This window comes from Eucyclogobius newberryi, unplaced genomic scaffold (genome assembly GCF_026437365.1).
Source record: "Eucyclogobius newberryi isolate DKJ021-1_F unplaced genomic scaffold, fEucNew1.0.hap1 SCAF_9, whole genome shotgun sequence".
NCBI lineage: Eukaryota > Metazoa > Chordata > Actinopteri > Gobiiformes > Gobiidae > Eucyclogobius > Eucyclogobius newberryi.
This window is the reverse complement of record NW_027316532.1, coordinates 32,296,560-32,317,874: the sequence shown is the minus strand read 5'-3', so window position 1 is coordinate 32,317,874 and position 21,315 is coordinate 32,296,560. Positions and strand designations below refer to the sequence as shown.

At 39.2% G+C, this 21,315-nt stretch overlaps 1 protein-coding gene across 2 annotated transcripts; it reads right to left on the bottom strand.

The window, feature by feature from the left end:
- Positions 1–411: 411 nt before the first annotated feature.
- Positions 412–21,188, bottom strand: LOC140353999 (guanine nucleotide-binding protein subunit alpha-11). 2 transcript variants are annotated; one of them, XM_072438810.1, is made up of 7 exons: positions 20,859–21,188; positions 8,568–8,752; positions 8,337–8,491; positions 7,952–8,080; positions 5,984–6,113; positions 5,238–5,391; positions 412–3,799 (listed from the first exon to the last, which is right to left on the bottom strand). In XM_072438810.1, exons 1-7 carry the CDS (start codon positions 20,992–20,994, stop codon positions 3,609–3,611), a joined length of 1,080 nt encoding a protein of 359 aa, XP_072294911.1. In that variant the 5' UTR covers positions 20,995–21,188; the 3' UTR covers positions 412–3,608. The 2 variants fall into 2 exon arrangements, with proteins under 2 accessions (XP_072294911.1, XP_072294910.1); XM_072438809.1 differs by lacking the exon at positions 7,952–8,080 and adding an exon at positions 7,374–7,502 and having other exon boundaries at positions 20,859–21,179.
- Between the last annotated feature and the right edge of the window lie 127 nt (positions 21,189–21,315).

Below are 21,315 nucleotides of genomic sequence, written 5' to 3'. Positions count from 1 at the left end.
GATTTCTCAGCAATGGACAAGAAACTCTGGAGCAATGCGATAGGCGCGACGCGTACGAGCGTGAACGCCCCACAGACGCAGCGCTCACGGCTCGTGCCCGCTCCCCGCCGCACGGCTCCAAGTGCCGGTCAACAGCGCCTCTTGTGGACACGTGGCGCAAATGCGGGTCAAGTGCGCCTCCTGTGGACACGCTGCGCACTGTCCCGACTGCTATGAGCGACGTTTTGAGAGGATGTGCGCATGCGCGGCGCCTTTTTAGTACATTACTTTTCAATTTATTTTGGCGGCTGGTAAATACTGAATTAGCAGCATAAAACAGCTCAAAACGATGGCAAGGATGAAACAAAATAAGCTGCTATGAATGAGGCAAAATATTACACAGGTGATAAAACGGTAATAAAACTGACACAGTAAGAGTATAGGAACATATTTATTCCAATTTAAAACATTTAAAGGAGAAGGCTATGAAAATCATTTTCATGTTGAATGAGGTTCAGGCAACAGTGGTTGAAATGAAACATACATAAAGAGAAATATGGCTAAAATACTGTAAATTAATAACGATTAGGACCCTTCATGAGGATGCTGCAAGAATACAGTACCTAATCCACCCACAACAGTCCCAACCTGACAAAGACATGCAATTAAAATGACAAGAAAAACAGCAGTTCATTGTTAATCTGATATAGAATAAATTGTCCTTAATCATACATCTAGTGTTTGTTTTAAAAATTGGACCATGAAATTCACCAGTCCTCTGATTTTTCATAACATTGGCACTTGTTAATTCTGGCTTTACAAAGAAAGGGGATTGGCACACTCATTGTACATAATTTACATTTGGTATAAGTAAAAAAAGAAAGAAAATCCAACAAAAATACATTACTTTTATTTTGTACACCACTACACAGTTTATTTGAACTCTTTTTAAAAAGTCATTTTAAGTGGTCCTAAATACACATTAAGGTGTGTCAACCTTACACACAAATAGATGCAAAGATAGCTTTAATACCACTGTATAGTCCACCCCTCTAATCAGAATGGATATCAAGCATAAGCATTAGCCATCAAAAGTGTACATATCTACACACGAACGCGCGTGCACACACACCTCCGAGTACCGATGAGCGCACTTGAATGGACAACTAAGTCACAGGAACACAGGCCCATTTTAGTGGCGCAGTTTCAGTGCCTTTGACCCAAGGAAAGAATACACAGTCCAATCAAGTCAAGGCATGGAGAATGGCAATAATGTAAACAATAATCATGTATTTACTAGTCATTGCAACCACTTTTAACAGTGTGTTGGCCTTTCCAGTACCTTCACTTTAAAATCCTCACAAGTATTGAGGCAGCTTCATTTGGAAAGAACAATGGTTGGAAATGTCATTAGTCTGCTTCTCTAGATAAGATAGGTCATAAAATATTGACTATTTGTTTGGATTCTGCTAAAAGTATAGATAAGACAATTCAAAAACGTGACCAAGCTGGGATTTTAGAACCCATTATATTAAAACCACTCGCATGTCCAATCAAGAGTAAGCAGTACAACAAACAAATCCAAATCTTCTGACTTTGTGTTGGAAAACTTTCATCCACATTTAAATCAAGTGAGCCTTTCTAAGTTTGGTGCAAAAGCCAAGGGGACTCACCCCCAGAAACTACAGCCTTGATCCAAGACCAGTACAAAAATGTTTAACAAGCCGTTAGAACACTAAGAGTATCTTAGATCTGTACATTTAAATTAAGCCATTCTCCTCGTCAAAAGGCAAACACAAAGTTCAAAAGTGAAGAATGACCGCCACTAGACTTGTTTCAGGAATGTGATTAATAAAATCTGGACTGCTGCATTCCTCCCTCACTGAATTTACAGCCATCATCCTAAACTCAACACCATACACACATTTCAATCCACCATCTTCATTAATTGCACCTTGTTTTCTCCATGGTACCCATAGAGTTCTTTCACTCCATTCTGCTAGTAATAGCCCTTTTGATGAACGTTATGAAACTTACCTGAATTACATTGTGAAGACAAAAATAGCAATCTATCATCTTTCAACTTAATGGAATATTTAACGGTCAGGCAAGAGACACGATATGGGATTGGTACCAACAGCTATCACATGTCTTTAAAATTACAAAAATGCAAGCCTTCTTTAAACAGTAAATATTCAACCACCAAGTTTTTTTTTGTCAAATTTTTTCCTATTTGCATAAAGCACATACCTGAAATGAAAACAGGCGTTTTCATTATCAAGCATTTGGAAAAGAACAGCAACAACTAAATATATGAAGTATAATTAGAAAGACAGAACCATTGTTCTTAAAATAGTTTTGACAATTTACAGCAGTATAAAAATTGCCTCCCGTTTCTAGATTGGAAAAACTTTGGGCTGTAAATCTAAATTATTGTATCAACAATACATAGATCTGATTGATAAATTAGAGACATACTATTACAAACGATTTACTGTCTTGCTATAACACTATAAAATAATGTCCGGATAGTAAGGCAATCCAGAGATTATTAGAGATCAACCAGCTTTCAACTTGGCAGAAGTATTTAAGTATTTAATTTGAACTAGGTATTGCACTGTACGTATCCGTTTATATCATTCACGTTTTGCACATGAAGAGTAAAGTTACCATCAGTGAGAACATCACAGTACTAATACGTGTTGTGATTCAGACAAAAGATGCCATACGAACCGTTAGTAACATATAACAAAATAAAACACTTCCTTATGGCAATAAAAAGCCTGAATTCAGCACGTATGCAAAACACTTGAGCAGGATTCTGGCAAATGAAATGTTATTTACAGATTTTTTTTTATTTTTGGCAATGTTAGAAAACAGGACAGGTGAGATCAAGTAACGTTTGTGTCAGCCTCGACCTGCTTTGTCAGTGTGGGTACTTTTATAAAACGTATAGACAGGGCTCTTCTATGACCCCCGCTTCTTTCGTACGTGCTCTTAGTTTATAGAATAAAAAAACAGATCTTCAAACTACTGTGGAATTGGAATTTTAGGTATATAAAAAATGCACTCCGTTTAGGACTTATACTGCACCAAAAGAATGGACAATTATTTACATTCAACAGATTGTGAAGTAGTGAACACTTGCTCAGGGTTCATGTTTTAAACTAAAGATGCAGGAGCGAACCCTTGTGAGGTCTGAAGACGCTTCCATCCTAATAAACATGAATCAATGAGAAGGGGTTAGAGATGTAGCTGTAGTGTAAGTCATGAGTGGCTAGAAAAGTAAGGAAGTGAGCCCTTTTTAGAGTTAAACAAGAGGAGGCCCCTTACCCATCCAAAACACTCCAGGAGGGCCAAATAACTAGTGTTTACTGAAGTTTAAGCCTCATCTGGGACGAGGAAGTGTTAAGAGCTGAACAGATTTATGTGCAAGAAAAGCAGTTCATTAAACCACATAACCGTTGTTTAAAAAGTGGCCAATCCAACAACTCAGGAGAGAGACAAAACTGAAGACCCGCCCTTTTGAGACCAATGCGTCTCTGCTCCAGTTTCAAGCAGATGACGACGTTAATAAAGAAACTGCATTTAGTGGTCTTGTTCTCTCTTTTTTTTGTTCCCATTATCTTTCAAACCAAGTTATATTCTTTGAGATTGAGCTGCAAGATGGTGTCTTTGACGGCTGCAAAGACAAACCGGATGTTCTCGGTGTCAGTAGCACATGTGAAATGGGAGTAGATGATCTTGTCACTATCTGGGTTCAAGTCCACAAACATCTTCAGGATGAACTCCCGGCCTGCTTGGGCATCCCTCTGAGGACCTACAGAATAAACGGGAGGGAGAGTAAAGATTAAGGTGAATTTCAGAGATTGACACTCATGATTATTCACAATCTTAACTTGCATGACCTTTTTGATGTTTAATGCCTTCACATTTTTTAATAAAAAAAAACATTACAATCATCTGGCTATAATTCAAGACTAGAAATTGTATTAAATTGTGTACATAAATGATCAAACCGCTTTAGTGCAGACAAGGCCCTCAATTGTTGCTTGTTGGTGTAACTGGCTCTTTATGTTGACTTATGCAAGCTTCATACAGACCAGTGTCTTTTTGTTCTGTTCAGTAGTTCAGAGAAAATTTAGGCCATGTTAAAAGTAGTATCGCTCAAACAGGACTATTATTAACACTCAGCATTAAACTATCTCCCTCCATTGTGACTTCTGGTTTGTCCAGCAGCACAGAGCCTCTGCTCTGCTCCTCGACTCCACTTTTAAACATCCACCACTGAGAGCACATCAGGATGGACCAGATGAGCCCCGTTTCACAAAGGAGGTTCAGTAGACCCTGAACCTGCTTTATCTGTTCCTACAAAAGGACACAAATACGTTTTGCTTGTTCTCAGGCAATATCTACACAGACAAAATGTCTGAACTCCCTGTAATACATATTACAGGCCTGAGTATGGCGCTGTGACGCTGTCACAGAAGGTGATGAAAATAGAAGAGCCGACTTGGAGCATGCAAAAGTTGTAACATGTACAGAAGCGAACACAGATCTATGTCTCATGCTCAGCTCAGAACCTCCAGAATTCCAGGCTCACTGAGCTGCAGAGGCTGCACTAGCACTGATTCAGGATTGGTGCAGGAGCTTTAGGCAGTAAGCATTCAGATCAGAGGCTTTTTAGGTTTAAACCAACTGGATTTAGTAAGAAACCCAAATGAGTGAGGCTCATTCTGCTTGATGATTGGATAATCATCTTGAGAATCAATATAACAAATTATAATGTCAACAACTTTGTCATCATGTCTAATGTTTTACAAATGTCATCAGTAAAAGTAAATATTTGATTTTAACATGTTTATCTCGAATCTAGGGACACAAATAAGTCTTATTTAAGAATGTTCCTTTAGGAATTATGCGTTAGCTCGGGCGCTCAAAACAAGCTCCAAAAATGCTACACATACTTTTAATGTAAATCTGACGCTTTGACGTTGCAATGTGAAAGTTCCATTAGTGTCGCGTTTGACCTCAAAGGTCAAAAGAGACCCTGTAATGAATTTACGTTGATTTACAATTACTGCGTCAATTTGGGGCTCAATCACACATTTTAAAGCATTTGACAGCCCCAAACAAAGAGGTTGGCGGTATAAAGAGCCATTCATATGCACTCATATGCATTCATCGGGTGTCACTAAACATTCAAATGACTAAATCAGTCATTTGAATAATAAAGATGGGGGGGAAATGAAAATCACCATCAAACTCCGGGAAGTAATCAACAAGGTGAGAATACATGATCTTCTCCTCTAGTAGATCTTTCTTGTTGAGGAAAAGGATGACAGAGGAGTTCTGAAACCAGGGATATGTGATGATGGTCCTGAACAAAGCTTTACTCTCCTCCATACGATTCTGAAACAATGAGGCAGAAAACAGGGTTAGCTTTAAAAAAGGATCTGACATTTACTTGATTAAAAAAAATATATATATATAAATAGCATTTTACTAAAAGGATCAAATGCAGTTTACATATACATTCTCCTGGAAGACACCAACATGGCACCACAATTTGTGCAATGCCACCATGAAGCATCAACTTTGTAATGATACAGATCCCACCCAAATGCTAAACTAGTGAAAACGCAAATTAAAATAAAATGAGGGAAGAAATGGCAGTCTTCACCTGTAAATCCATTCATATTATGAGTCTGTATACTGTATGTTGCTATAAAAATATACCCATTACTGCTCTGACTAATGTTTCAGATACAGCTCATGCAGCTCTGTGTAAAAGGCCCTAGAGAAAAGCCTGAGCACAGTAGAATGAGCAGGGGATGAGGAAATTACTTTCATTAGCACTCAATCTATCTGAACAGACGGGAGCAGGGAAATGAATAACCTAGATTAACAGGATACGACGTCACAAAACCATGTGCGTAAAGATTGATGATTTTTAACCACGTCAAATGCAACGAGGTTCAATAAATGGAAGAAACGTTCTCACCTCATTGTCCGATTCCACGAGAACCTGATCGTACTCGCTGAGCGCCACGAGGAACATGATGGAGGTGACATTCTCAAAGCAGTGGATCCACTTCCTCCGCTCTGACCGCTGACCTCCCACATCCACCATCCTGATGTAGGCATGAAACGGGATGTAGGGATAAAGAAAATCAACACTTATTGGTATGTGTTTTCATAAACCAGTGTTGAAACTCAAATGACCCAGTTGTTGTATGTGGACTGTAAAAGCAGCTGTCCAAGCGTCCCACATACAACAAAGTGAATGAACCATGCCACTGCAGTGTAGAAAGGACAGAGCGCAAACAACACTAGGATTTGACCCAACTTCCACAAGCAGATGCAAGAGATTAGATGCAGGTGAGATCATACAGGCATGACGATTAAAAGGGAATGTAGACAATTAGACAGTAGACAATGTTGTAACTTTGAGTCAACATCATTCAACACTTTAATGATAGAGTGAGCCAGTGAGTTCCAAAAACGATGAGGGCATTGATAAATGAACTCCTCCAAAAGATGCAACTTCAAATAAAGCTCTGTCACATTAGATGGCCTAATTTTCTCCCTCTAGCAACAACAACTGACCTACTTAGCGGAGCATGATGATGCCTGTGCTGGATAAGCCAAGTAGAATTCAATTTTCTGGAACTTCAAAAGCAAAAGGAAGCTGACCTGATCGAGATGTTTGTCTATGAATGGCTTCCTTGTTGATATAACTCAACCAAAGGCAACACCGAAGTGGCAACACACACTTGATAGTGGTTTGTGTCTTTTTCTCCTTTTTAAATTGGTACATTTTACATGTAAAAATAGTATTTCTTTATCCTATTTAATGTTTTTTAATCCAATTTCCCCATTATAAGCATATCGTACTTATATCTGAGAATTACAGACGCTGCTGGGAACCTCTTCAAAACCATCTCATCGCAAGCAGAGTTATTTCTAGCCTAGCTGGGTGTAGGAGGGAGCCGACATGATGGTTTCCTATCGATTTGCACACTTCTGTAATCACTCCTATTCCCTGCTTCCATCTGTAGTTTTCTCTCTTTTCCAGAGTGAGAGAAAAGCCTGGGTGATCTCACCTTTGGGTGGGAAAAGTGGGTGTGATTGTTTACAAATGACCTAAAGTTAAAGAGGAGCTTTGGAGTCCTTATGCTGAGTGCAATCCAGTGTACGGTACCTGTGTACTTTAAAATGCTATTCAATTTTACAAGATTATTTACATGCAGTTCTGGTTTAAGCAGCAAATTTGGTAATGACCTCACAGATTTCATACAGTGAACAATATAACAAATGATGGGTGGGTAACAAAAGCAGGTAACAAACAAATATAAAGACTGGGTCAGACAAACAAATAAATCTAGTTCTACCTGAAAATGATGCTTTGCAAGTCGAAAGGGTATTCTATAATCCCTGTGGTTGGGATTCGAACTCTAAGCACATCCTGTTGGGTTGGTAGATAGAACGGCTCAGCAATGCGATCCAGATCACTTAGATAGCTGGAGGTAGAAAGGACAAAAGAGGGAGGACAGAGAGAGTGAAGCAAACCAGCAGATACAGAACACCGGCAACAAAAGCAAGTGGTCAGTCCAGATGCAGAGCATATGGGGTAGATTGGCCAACAGTTATGTACCATCACCTTTTCAGAAACGGCATCACTGATGGGGGGCTCTCAGACACCATTACAACATTCTTCAGGGGTATGTGTGTGTGTGTGTGTGTGAATGAATGAATGTGTAATTAATATATATTTATATTAACACTACAAGAACTTTCATATTGTATTAAAATGTTATTCTGGATTATGAGAGCGTACCATCAGAGATGTGTTAGAGTATCTAGCCCTGCTGAGAAGCGGAGTGGACTGAGATAGAAACATCATCCACTGGCTGACCAACTGTCATGCAGCTACTTAGCCACTGGCATGGGCAGCATTTAACACAAGTACCTGAAGATAATATTCTCCAGGTCAAAAGGGTACTCAATGATGCCGGTTGTAGGGACTCGAACCCGCAGCACATCCTGCTGAGTAGGCACGAAGCCTGGTGTGGCTATTCGTTCTAAATCAGTAAGGTAGCTGTGGAGGGGAGCAATATATGACACAGGTACACAAAAGGAAAATGACTAGCCACAAGGCTACGAGCAAGCAATGCTAATGTCCAATCAAAACGATAAAAACTACCATTTGGATCTATTCATACATTCATGTTTTAGTTTTATCAGTACAGATTCAAAAGGTAAAAGACATCCACAAATAAATTCTAGCAATCGACCTACCTTCTATGAATGCTTCCTTCTTTTATACGGTCTACATGCACAGGTAGCACACTTACTATTTGGTGGAGTCAGAGAGCTGGTACTCTCGCCTGCGGTCGTATGCCTCCTGGATGCCAGGGTCTGTCCACAACATCTTTATTGCCCCAACGTATGGCTGATCAAAGGATGACACCTTCTCTACGTCAACCTCCCGCACAACCAGAGCGTTATTCTGGGAGCAAGAAACATCACATCAAATCAGAACAACTGAAGAGACAGAAGGGAAACAACCAAAAGGCAGTACACACCTTGTTCTGTTCATACTTGAAGGGTATCTTTAGTGTCTCGGTGGCCCGGATCATGGCCTGCATGGAGGTGAAGATATTCTGGTAAACCAGCTTGGTGAAGCCCTTCTTATCCTCGTCTGTGTAGCCAGATCCATGGATTATTCTCATCTGCTTGATGAAAGTACTCTTGCCGCTCTCGCCTGTACCTGAAAACAATAACGACGCACTCATCATAAATAACCATTTTTAATCAATCTTTACAACAAAACAAATACAAAAAATAAAAGTAAACTCTGTAGATGCATAACATAACATGCAACATTGCATATTTTCAACCCGTGCTTTATTTAGCTGTGCATATGACTGAAAGGAAAACGTTTTGTGATTTCACTCATGTCTTTTTAATGCTTTAATGATTTTTATGCTTTTTTTTCCCTGTTGTGTGAAGCACTTTGAATTGCCTTGTGCTCTACAAATAAACTTGCCTTGCCTTTTTTAAAACGTACACAAAGCCCCACATTATATCACGATTATTTCATTACTACAAAAAAAACATCCCGGTGATTCCTCAAGTCTGCGTTAGAAGAGCTTTAACAGCAGTGTACGGGCTAAATACTTACACAGCGTTTGATGTACTCTGGACTATAAAACAGGTTAAGGGTGAGGACAGTACTTTACAGGCATCTTTTTAATCAACACGAGTCAGCAACAGGCAGTTACAAGCGACAATTTGGAAAGAAACAACTGTTGGCAATAACTTCTGTCTTCATGACAGTTTTAACTCCAAATACTAAGAGAAGCTCACTGACAAGATCTTTGACTGTGTAGAGCAGGTCAGGCCACATTAGAGTTTCCCCTCCAGACATAAATAACTCTAGTAAAGGCAGAGCAGAGTAGGGTTAACTGACTGCAGAGCCAAAAAGGGCTGTAAAACGCATCTCATGAACAGAAATAAAAGGTTTTATGCCTAATGAAGTGTACATCATTCATTTGCATTTCAATTTGACAGCCTCACTGCAGAGTCATGTCTTGCAGGCATGATTAGCTCAAATCAACAGATCCCATTGTTCCCTTGCCTAACTGGAAAACCCAGCAGAAGCCACTGTACATTGACTGAAGCGACTCTGGAGGGTAATGCTTGTTTCCATGGCAACCTGAGCAATTGACTCATGAAAACATGGCAGAAAACAGCAGCTGAAAGTCAGTCCCTGCAGACACACAAGCGTCAGCTCCCATGCTTCGCTCTGACCATTGCTCGCTGTGGGAACTCATCATCAAGTGTGGCTGTAGTGCTATAGTCCAATCGGTTGGCAATGTCTTAAGTCAACCAAACTCCACTAATAAGATTGTAAGGATTAATATGCACAACTGCAGAAGAACGAAAGCGTGGGCGGGTTAACTGGAGTTTGTAAGAGTTACTGGACAGTTGATTTCTGCCTTTTCATTTATGAAGATGCAGTTCACTAGTGCACATCATTTTTACATGCAGCACGTCCCCTTTTATTCGATTATGTCTTTAGTCAACCAAGAATTTCATTGGTCGACTACAGCCAATAACATTCAATATAAAGATTACGTATTAGTCAAAAACATTTTCAAAAACTTTCAGATAGCTAAATTCAAATCAAATGATATGTTTAATGACATGCGGGGCAATATTCCAAGCAAAGTCATCTCCATGGAGACAAATCACAAAAGTTGCATTGTACGCCTTTAAGCAAATAACAGTACAGCAATACAACAAAGTGAATATATATGGAATTTATTTGGCATATCATATGCCTGTTGCACAATTCCAATAAATTGGTAATGCAAGCCTATAGTCCAACATAAAAGGCAATAATACTACTACACAGACCAGTTAATTCAATGGGCCCGTTTACCCAAGGAGGGATACAAATAATAGAAGGGAATTGTATAATAGTGTGTCATAAATGCAAACAGGATGTTATGGGCACAGTTGACGATTGTACCAAATGCATTTTGGTGCTCACTGGAAAGAAAGCAGCTTCCTAAAGCACAAGGCCTTGACAAAAAATATAGCTTATATTTAACAAACCTTCACCATCTGAACTACGATACTTCAATGCCAGTACTTTGCAATGCAATTAACTCAATACTTTCGAGTTTAGACTTTTCTGAATGCATAATATCAAATCAAATAAAGTTTCTCCCGTTTGTAGGACTGCAACTAACAAATAATTCGGCACTCGATTCATTGGTCAAGAAAAATCTGTAAACGAAACGTTTACAAAATTTGTCCAAAGATGGAAGTTTGTTACAAAGATAAAGCTAAAGAAATGCCGCTTGAGAACGTCTTCATAGAGTGTATTTACAATTACAATAGCAGCGAAGCAGGTAGATGTTTTAAGTAAGCCAAAGCTAGACTGAATAAAGACATTTACTTCTTTGCTTCAGGGGTCGTTATTGAACTAAAAAAAACATGAAAAATGTGCCCTTGCTGTGAGGGGGATTGCCTCGCCACAGAAATGACTTGCAACTTTTCTGGTAGGTGTTGGTTGAAGTTCTTACTTTGCCTCGAACATGAAACAATATGCCATGAAACAGATGAAAGTTTCTATCTTGACGGAGTCGTGAATAGAGACAAAATATACTTGCTAGATAGTTGCAACAACTTGATTAGTATGTTTAAGTTCTTCATCTAGTCTCATCAATAACATCTAGTGGTCACCATGCTATAGTTATCAGTTTAACTTCAGGTGCCAGTTTTACATGCAAGTGATCATCATCCAAAATAAAAAAGATTGTACACTTATCAACGATTTTCTACTTGGCTTTGCCCTCAGGAAAATGTGGTTGATTGTTTGGTACCAGCAAAAACCCTCTCGATTATTTTTCACTTAACCTTTTTTGCCAGCTATTATGCCAGTAGTTACAGGAAACAAAGGCTACTGGTTCTTCTAAAACGCAGTGTCTACTAATTATGTCTATGGTATGCGCCACCTGTAATTGTCAACAACAATCATGTTTAAATGGAGAAAATACAAATAAGCTGCTATTTAGTATAAACAATCTGACCATTGATAGACCATATGATTTAAGCGCACTTAGGTTTTTGAAATTAGGAGCTCCAGATACACAGCATTCACAGATGAAAATAGAACATGGCAGGTTTTCGGGAACCTTTCAGTCACCATGTAGAAAAAGATTCAGGTTGTAGTCAAACTAGATTCCTCTTTTTAAATCACAATGACAATAAGAATTATCTCCACCAAAGCCAGAGTTGAGGACTTCCCTGTTGGGAAAGAAAGCCTTTATTCCCGGGATGTTCCTCGTGTGTTTTTGGTTTGGATACTGAAGATGCAAAATGTCTGAAATCTATTACCCAGAGTAAAGCCTTTTGAACTTTGCTTCCTTTCTCAAACATTTGGACTGTGAAGCAGAGATCATTTATGTTTTCATTCTATGAAAATGCATATAGTCATGATAACATATCCAATCAAATAAAAAATATTTGATGCAATCAAAAGTACTTTTTACAGTATAATGCCCGTTACAGACCGGGGCGTCCAAAGCGTCCGGTTTACATTCAAAGTCTATGTAAACATGCGTCGAACGCAGCGCGATTTCTGCATTTTTGTGGCGCGATTCCTGCGTTTTCGGCGTCGAGCGCGGCGCGTTGGGGGCGTCGGATGCTCTGGACACTTTGGACACGCGTCCGACGAGTCCGAGGCTCGATGTTCAGCTTTGTCCAACTTTCTGCGTTGGACGCGGCGCAGCAGCCAATCAAAGATGACGCTCCACGACCCGGAAGACGACTCAAAACAAACCCGCAAGATAAAAAAAAAGAAATCCTTAAGACGCAGCTCTTGGAGCAAATAATGATATTGACTAAACTCTGCTCATCTCTGAAGTATATGCGGGTCCCAGAAGGGCCCCGGAGCCCATCGCCTACGCTTTTGGACTTTGTAAAGTTAATAAACCAAAGCCATGGTCCGCCATTAAACTCCATTCACACCACGAGAAAAGCAACACAGCACAACTCCTCCACTGCGCATGTGCGCTGACGCCTTGGACGTGCGTCTACTGTTGTGTATTTCTACGGACACGTGTCCGAGGCGTCTGTCTTCAAATGTACAGGCGTCCAACTTGTGCGTCGGGCGCGAATTTGACGCCGCAGTGTGTATCTAGCTTAATACAATTGTAGCATTTCATACAAGTATAAATGATTAATTAATGTTGGTGTTGGCAAAAGTCAAACTGTTGCTTTTACAATTTATGATTACAGCTGTCACAATATAATTGGGACAGATTTAGTGGACAAGTATAATGAAGAATTTTGTAAAATTTCTCCTAAATAATTGCGGTGCTAAAATTTGACTTGGAGATTAGGTGAAAAGAGGCATAAGAGCCGCGTCAACAATAGATAAAAGTCAAGTGCAGCGCTTCACAAACTTGATTCACTACGATTTGCGTGGAATTTCATCCATTTAAAATGGTCCCAATTCAAATAAATAAATCTAATAAATCGCAGAACGAAGCCTACATTACAAAATGCAGAGGATGAACAAGTTGAACAGGCACTGACAGAGGCGGTGGGCAGTTTTACACAGGGCTGACTACCACATAACTGCCGAAACTCTGGGCGTGTCAATATGAGTTTGCTCAAGCAACCGAGCCAGCAGGCAAACACAGCACAGCCACTGACACCTAGATGCCTTGCCTTCATGTCCGTGTGAAACTATATCCCTCCTCTTCAGTTTGGGAAAGCTCAGAACAGTATTTTATACAAAAAAGGATTTATCTATGTAGTTAGAAAAAAAAAAAAATTATATAATATATATATATATATATATATATATATATAATTATTATTGAAAACTCAGATTAGAGGGATAACATCCCTTGATGGGATGTGCACTCACTAAAAATATTGAGAATTTCCAAAAGGCTAATCCGTAATAACCAATTGACTGCTGAAAGGTTTGTGGGAAATTTTAAACAGGATATTTTAGAGAAAAAAGTTCACGTCACGTGGGTGATGATTAGAATTGGACTCTTGGCGCGGAGTCAGTTGGAGCTGTTAGACATTCAGTGGTGGGAGGAAGGAGAGGGGCATCTGCCAGCTCTTCCTTCAGCTGCAGAAGAGAGCTGCCCTCTGTAATGCTACTGCCCAAACATGCTCTCTTAAAATCTTGTGTGTGGGCCGTTTGTCTCCAGCGTCTGTAGTTTTGTTATTCTTACAAAGCCCGACCATGCAGGCAGTTACCCTGGCAGCAGCTAACAGGAATCTAAATAAATACGGCCAATACAGGACTCATCTGCCTGGCTTACACTCTGACTTGGAATAAGAAGTCTTAAAAGGCCTAGGTAAATTTCATGCCAGAAACCGCTTTGGGTGTTGGAAAAAGCAAACACTTATTAACCCAGATACTAGCAACCTGTTTGAGCAGTGCGCACACAGACAGATGAAGACTGTTGTGTGTGGAGATACTGTACACGGACTCCAATTTCAAATTAGACATTTGTGTAAATATCTCTTACAGCTCATTCAGGTACATAGTCACAGAGAGACATTCGCTCATTTGACTTTCAATTGAAAATTGAAGCAAAAAAGAAAAATGATTTTAATTTCAATTGTTGTAATTTAGACAAAAACATAAAAACATTAAGTTTGCAGACGGGTGAAGAGGGCTGGGTCTGTACTTAGTGGATGACGTGCTCCTGTGGGTAAGAAGGGTTACCAAAACCCATAACTGCTAAAAGGTCCATGAATCAACATGTTCCAGCCCCATCTGTACCCGTACCCCTTTTCCACCAAGATGGTGTCGGACCTGGACAACAAACGCAAGAACATTTGCAATAATGATATAATAGACATTAAACTAAATACTTAATGTGTCCGCTTGGGCGAGTGGATAACACACGTGCACTCCATGTGACACTCTAGTGCCGGGGTGGGAAGTTATTTTCGTCCGAGGGCCACATTCGAATCCAGGCAAGTAACGGAGGGCCGGCCCGCGATCATTGGTGTGGGGAAAAAAAAAAAAATCACAAAAATTAAATATCAAATAATCTATTCTTTAATTCATTTCACATCATATTTATTAAGGATACAAGTGCAGACAGATGCCTGAGGGCAAAAAATAAATAAAAACATATATGTATTTTTTTAAATATTACTTGGCATGTTTGGCAGGCCGAATTATAAAGACAAACGGGCCACATGTTGGCCCTCCCCTGCTCTAATGTCATCCCCATTTCAAGCTACACTCTCCTGTCTAATAAAGCCCATCGGACAAATATCCTTAAAAAAACACAAAGGCTAAATACATTACAAATGCAGTATTTATTCTCATGTTAACTTTTTAACAAGAAAACATTGTACCTAGAAATAAGATACTGCAGACAAAAAACATTTTGGTGAAGTTTTATCATCATCACAACATATACATATATATATTTTAAAATCATGTTGATAATGATGTGAGGACATATGGGTGCATTAATTTAGTTATTGGAAATAACATAACTAATCATTTCTTTAAGTCTATCTCATAAATAAGGATCAATGTCTGAACATCTATTGGCCTTATTCCACCACGCCCACTTTTGGCTGCCTTTGCCCAGGATCAGCACTTTGGTTGTGATGGCACTTCCGTTGTGACGGGAACTCCGCTCGCTTAGGAGGAGAATGAGGGAAAAGTCACGCCACTAAAATATGCTATAAAAAGAGATTGATTTAACTCAGAAATGTTTCACATGCTGCAGATTTGTGAAAGAGTGTCCACAAACAACTATTATTACGCTATATAAAGCAATTACATTTTTATATGCATTTTACATTATGTTCAGCATATTTTTAGCTTTAACTTGATAAATGTATTAAAAATATAATTTATTGGCCATTTGTGATCTAGGCAATAAATTAAACTAAAGCTTAATTCATTAATTAAAAACAAGTAGAGCTTAACTTAATCCCTATATAAATCAGCTGCCTTTTAATAATTTATTTTTAAATCACTAAATATATCGGTTCTATCGTGGTTATATTGCCCCCAGAAATCCATATTGGGCCGCTAATGCATGCCTCCTTCCCACCGCCGGACACTGCTCACTGAGGGCCAGTGCGTTAGTAACTGTTATGCAGGGCTGTAGTTAAAAATGTCACAGTCCAACCACCCATCGGGGTGTATGCATGTAATCGAACATCCACTCAATTGTCTGTGGCTATTTTTGAGAACAGTTTTGAGAATAGGTGTTTTATGTGCAGGAACAGGACTTTGGCAGCAGGGGCCCTTCTCTGCGCTGCACTGCACTGCAGAAGAGCAACGTCAAAACTTAACTCTCAAACAAAATCGATCCACACCTTTCATCACATGTGAACTGTATTTCAGCTGTGATTATCAGATTCCACGGGTGAGCTTACATAATGCATGAAGTGTTTTTGCGTTCTTTACAGTAATCTTGTGAAATGGCTGACCTGATTTCTTATTGGAAACGTTTAAACAGTGTTGACCACCGTCTGCTTTGTGCATATGTAAGCTGCGTCCGGTGCCTCCACTCCACCTCTCGCTCAGTGTACACCTCTTACCAAAAAAACCCACAAAAAACATGTACAATAAAATGCTGGAATATGGATGAGTGTGTTGTGAGCGAATGCGGGACAATGGCTAGATATACTGTAAGCCTGTGGCAACAATCTGGCGTGTTTACGGGATGTTTTGTGATTTCTGTATTTCAATGCATTTTTCCTGTTGTGTGAAGCACTTTGAATTCCCTTGTGTACGATTTGTGCTCTACAATTTTGGGTTGAAACTGATATTACTCAGTGACATGAATATCGGCCAGTATATCGGTGCACCCCTAGTTAAAACATTGTGTCGTTTGTGCAGAATGCTTAGTCGCGCTCACCTGCCCCGTTACGTCTGTGTTGTGCATTGACTCATTGACAAGATTAATTTAAAGCCAGGGGATCGAAAGTTTGCACCCACAACTCCCATCTGCTCGAAACTTGAGCCAAACGTCAGTAAAATTCAGTTACCACGGTCACTTGAGCCTAGTTGTGGTTTAAGTGATAATATGCAGTACTACAATATTGCGGTTCTTGTTAGCTAACGCTAACACACACACACACACACACACACACTCTGCTATTGCGTGTTGTCAACATCATGCTCGATTACATTCACTATGGACAATCGTTTAAAGTCAGGATTAAAATAATTCTTACTTGTGAACAGTTGGGATCTGAGCAGTGAGTGTTGTAAATGTGTCCATTTTCATGCTTTGGTTATAACATAGTAAAGATTGCCTCTGTTCCTTCACTGGCATCTGTAAAGTGATTATGGAGGTATCTGTGTTTACCGGACTGACATCGACATGTAAATGAGTCATTAAAAGAACCGTTTGGTAGCCTAAATGGTCAAAATGTACGCATATCAATTACTGTGATGCGCATGCATTAATTATGCCCTCGTAAATTCTCTTCAATAGTTTAAGACTATCAAAAGGAATGTTGTGCAAACATACTTTCAGGCTTTTACCCTAAAATTCACTGTTAAGAGGCAAAATAACAATAAATGTTGCCTTAATAAATCCAATGTAAAATGTGTTCAACTCCGACAAGTTACTGCATGTGTCCCCTTCTCTCTCATCCCCCATTTCACATTACCTTTCCTGTCTAATAAAGCCTTTGGGACCAAAAAAAAATCTATTTATATAAACTATTTATTTTATATTACTAAACATATATGCAGTTAAAGCTGCAATAGGCACCTCCAACTTCCTTATACATCTGCCTCGTATTGGCCCCTGAAAAGACTTTTGGTATCAATACTTGCTCAAATCATATCTAGTTTTGATACTAGTTTTAGAATCAATTATCTGATTTGATACTTTTGAAAACCCTAATCTCGCAAAAACAGGCCACACAATTAGACATTAGATTCTATTCTATTCTATTCTATTCTATAGGTTTGGCTTGGACGGTTTCTGGATGGTGATTTTTACATCAAGCACAACACGAAACAAGCCATTGCAACTCTGGACCGGCTGGTTCTTGGTCTTCTGTTTATTGGCAAGATTAAACACATTGTTTGGGAACATGTAGAACTATGTTAATTGTGTTAATGTTTTTATGATTTGTGTGCCATCATATTTTTCCCTTTGCCCCAGGTCACCCTTGAAAAAGAGGTCTTGATCTCAATGGGTTCTTGCCTGGCTGAAAAAGGTTAATTAATTAATAAATAAAATGCCCTGCAATGAGCTGGCCCCTGTTCACCTGGCTCAAAGTCACTGGGATAGGCTTCAGTCACCCGTGACCCCTAACAGGAAGTGGTAGAAAATTAATGAAAAAAAATACAATTTATTCCATTTATCTCCATTTTGCCATTTGTTTCTGCGGGAAACAGTTTTTAAAGCTAGGTATAACCTCATTGATGAGGATAGTCAGCACCGTATTAAGTACATTTACATAATTTTTTGTAGAGTAGAAATATGAATGTAAATAATATAAATATATATTTTGATGCAGAAAAAGTAAGCACTGTATAATATTCTTGAAAACTATTCATTGCACAATATCTGCCATTAATATAGATTCAAATAATAATAATACTGGCACGAAACGAACCGTTCAGGAACCGGTGTCAAGAACCAGGTATGGTTAAAGTACTAATATCAGGGGGAAAAACTGTATGGGGCCTTAAGTGGGAACCGAACTCACAACTCTGTGACCTATGTTTTTATTTAAAAAAGAAAGTCTTTAATCTGCGGCAGCATTTTGTATTAACAAAAATTATATACTTGATGATCTTTTTTCATATTTTCAAAACAACATTGACACATATCTACACCAGCCAATCCAAAACCCAAGTGACGAGGGTGGCATCCCAGTCAGATATATGCCAAAGCACTTTGTGGTCTTCAAAGTTGAAACAGACATTTACAGGGATTTTGACTGAGCCAAAACTTTATTCAGCACAAACCATACAAATTCAATTAATTCCAGCTCACAAGCAGATGTTACTAAAGGAGCTTCCTCCAATAAAGACTCACACATTAAATTACTTTTGACTTTCATTAGCAACAGCAGGAACTGGGCCTTCTTCATCTTCTGATTTGCTCCAGAGGCATTAAAAAGCAAACTACACAACCAATAGTAGCATAGATTCTACTGGATTACAGTAGTAACCAACAAAGTAACTACACCACAAGATAGACCGAGTGAAGACCCACATAAAGTGTGCCATACACGACCACAACCTGTGCAGCAGTTAGTGCTCACAGCAAGCAGATCTGGTTTGCATGTTCTCCCTGTGTCTTTGTAGGTTTCCTCCGGCTTTTCAAGTTTCCCCTACCACTAAAAGCATGTACAATAGGCTCCTCCCCTCAGTGGGACTTAATAACAGGGACTACGGGTGGAAATTAGCACTTGAGCTACAACCTGGTACAACACAGCTCTCCTGATATGGTTAATGTTCCCAACTCAAACAAACAAGCTGAAACTGATTATTCTGTTAATTATATTTTAGTTGAACAAACATTTTAAAAGGAGACGATATGGTGCGACTTAACTGAAATGTTTTGAATGAGTCAGTTTAATCTCACTAGTATAGCTCGAACATATAAATACATTGTTACTAGGAACGCACCGGTGTAACTGGCCCAGTATCAGTATTGGCCATCATTGAGAAATAAGGATCAGCCATATTATGCACCTTATAGCAGTCCATCAATGTTATACCTTAGTACTGAAAGAGTTAACTCTGCAGTCCTTTTGTGGACACAGGCAAAAAAAGAAAACATCTCCATAAACTGAATTTAGCAGCAGAAAGCCTCCAACAGAACGGAGCGTAAACTTTAACCTGGTCTTTATTCTGAGGCAAAGTTGGCGACTTTTAAAAGCTCTAGAAAAGTTTTAGACAAAACTTGTCATTCACTTTCTTTCACTTGCAATGTTTTCATTTCAGACTAGTTTTCCTCTTAAACACTCAATTGATACATGTTCACTCCAAATAACTTCAGCGTGAGTGTTTTTAGGAAGAAGAGAAGAGACTGGGTTTGATCAGACAAACATTCTGGGAAGGACTGGAGACTTCTGCTGTTACAGGAGGAGGCAGAGCAATACGATGATGACACATGGACTGGAGAGGTTCAGACACTTTAGTCTGATACATCATTAATCATAGAAATAAAACTGAAAATTTGTAGAATGGAAGAGTGTACAGGCTAATTTTACTCTAAGAATAATTATACCATCACCTACAGCTAAAAACAGTGCTGAATAAAGGATGGTTGTTCCAACTCAATGTTTTAAAACTGTTTTGATCCTTATTCTAGAATAGAAATTTGTTTACAGCAATATTTTTGTTAAAAATGTAATTGTTTAAAATAACCAAACAATGTATAGAAAATGTCAGCCAAATATCGGTTATAGGCCAAAGCTTTATTGGTATTTGCCTAAAATGTCCATAAATTGTCAATAATACCTTTAAGTTTATTTGGTTATTTTTGCATGAATCCCTGTGCAGTTATAGTTTGAGTCAGATACATGGAAATACTTTACATTTTGACAGCTTTTGCCACGATCCTTTTTTGGTCAACTAATTGGTCTTTAGACAATCAATTAAGAAGGTTATCTGATTGACAAGGTTTGAATTTCAAAAACCAAAAGGCATCAACATCTATTCTAGAAATGTGCTCGATTCAAAAGCACCAGGCCAATACAAATAATGAACTATAAATGTTCCAAAACCTGCAGAGATCGCAATATTGGGGGAGACCCATAATAACATGAAGAACCATAAAGGCGGAGACCAAAGCAGCCGGGAACTCATGGGGCCAAATAGAAACAGCAGCCCAGGACAGAAGAAAGTGGAGGAGCCTGATACATGACCTATAACCCACTGGGGGCCAAAGGGGAAAACGCAAGTAAGTAATAAGTCTCCAAATTCAAATTATATGAACGTTTTATGTCAAACCAAAACTAGATGCTGCTGGATTAAGTAACTCTTCCCTTTCCTCTCATCATTATCTCCGTTTTCAGACTTCAATATTATATAATGACAGACAAAATCAATAAGTTAAATGTATTATATATATAGTCAAGGCTGGCTAAATCTAGATTCTATTTTGGGTTCCAATTACCACGCGTCTACACTGCAGCATGAATGAAAGTATCTTATGAATGGCCCGACATATTTGCATATTACACGACCAAACTGAGTCAATAGTGACCACAAGAATGCAAATTGTGGCGAGTGTTTTGCATGCAATCAAGCCACATCCACTACAAAATCCAGTTAGAGGTTTGTAACGGTGCAAGATCAAAACAGAGTGCAGTCTTACCCAGGAGCAGGAGCTTGAGTTCCCGTCTTGCGTCCCTCTTGTCCCGTCGCAGCTGTTTCTCGATCTCTGCGTTGATTCGTTTGGACTCCTTCGCCTCCTCGCTCAGGCAACAAGCCATCATGGAGTCTAAAGTCATCACCGCATGAGCTGAAGCCCGGTGGACAAGGGGCGCGCACTGGTCTCAAAAATCAATCAATTCCCTCTCGAGTAACAAGCCTTTAGCGCGCGGTTGGATAAGATGGGTGCAGAATCGTGCCTTTTTGTTCACTGCAAAACCCGCTGTCAATGCTCAAATATTTGACATGCAGATCTGGTGTAAATCCACAGCCTACGAGGACGCTTGACTCCACTTTTCTGAAGGGCAATAACTGGATGGTGCGAACTACAACTGCTGCGATGGTGCGATTTTAAGACTGCTTAGCTCGCAGGCTAACAGGGGCTAGCGCTGAAGCTGGGG

Excerpts from the sequence above, each read along its gene's own strand:
- LOC140353999 (XM_072438810.1), bottom strand. The coding sequence starts at position 20,994 with ATGACTTTAGACTCCATGATGGCTTGTTGCCTGAGCGAGGAGGCGAAG. Across the intron at positions 8,492-8,567 it reads TCAAGTATGAACAGAACAAG|AATAACGCTCTGGTTGTGCG; the intron begins GTGTGTACTGCC and ends TCTTGCTCCCAG. Across the intron at positions 3,800-5,237 it reads TTACTTCCCGGAGTTTGATG|GTCCTCAGAGGGATGCCCAA; the intron begins GTGATTTTCATT and ends TTTATTCTGTAG.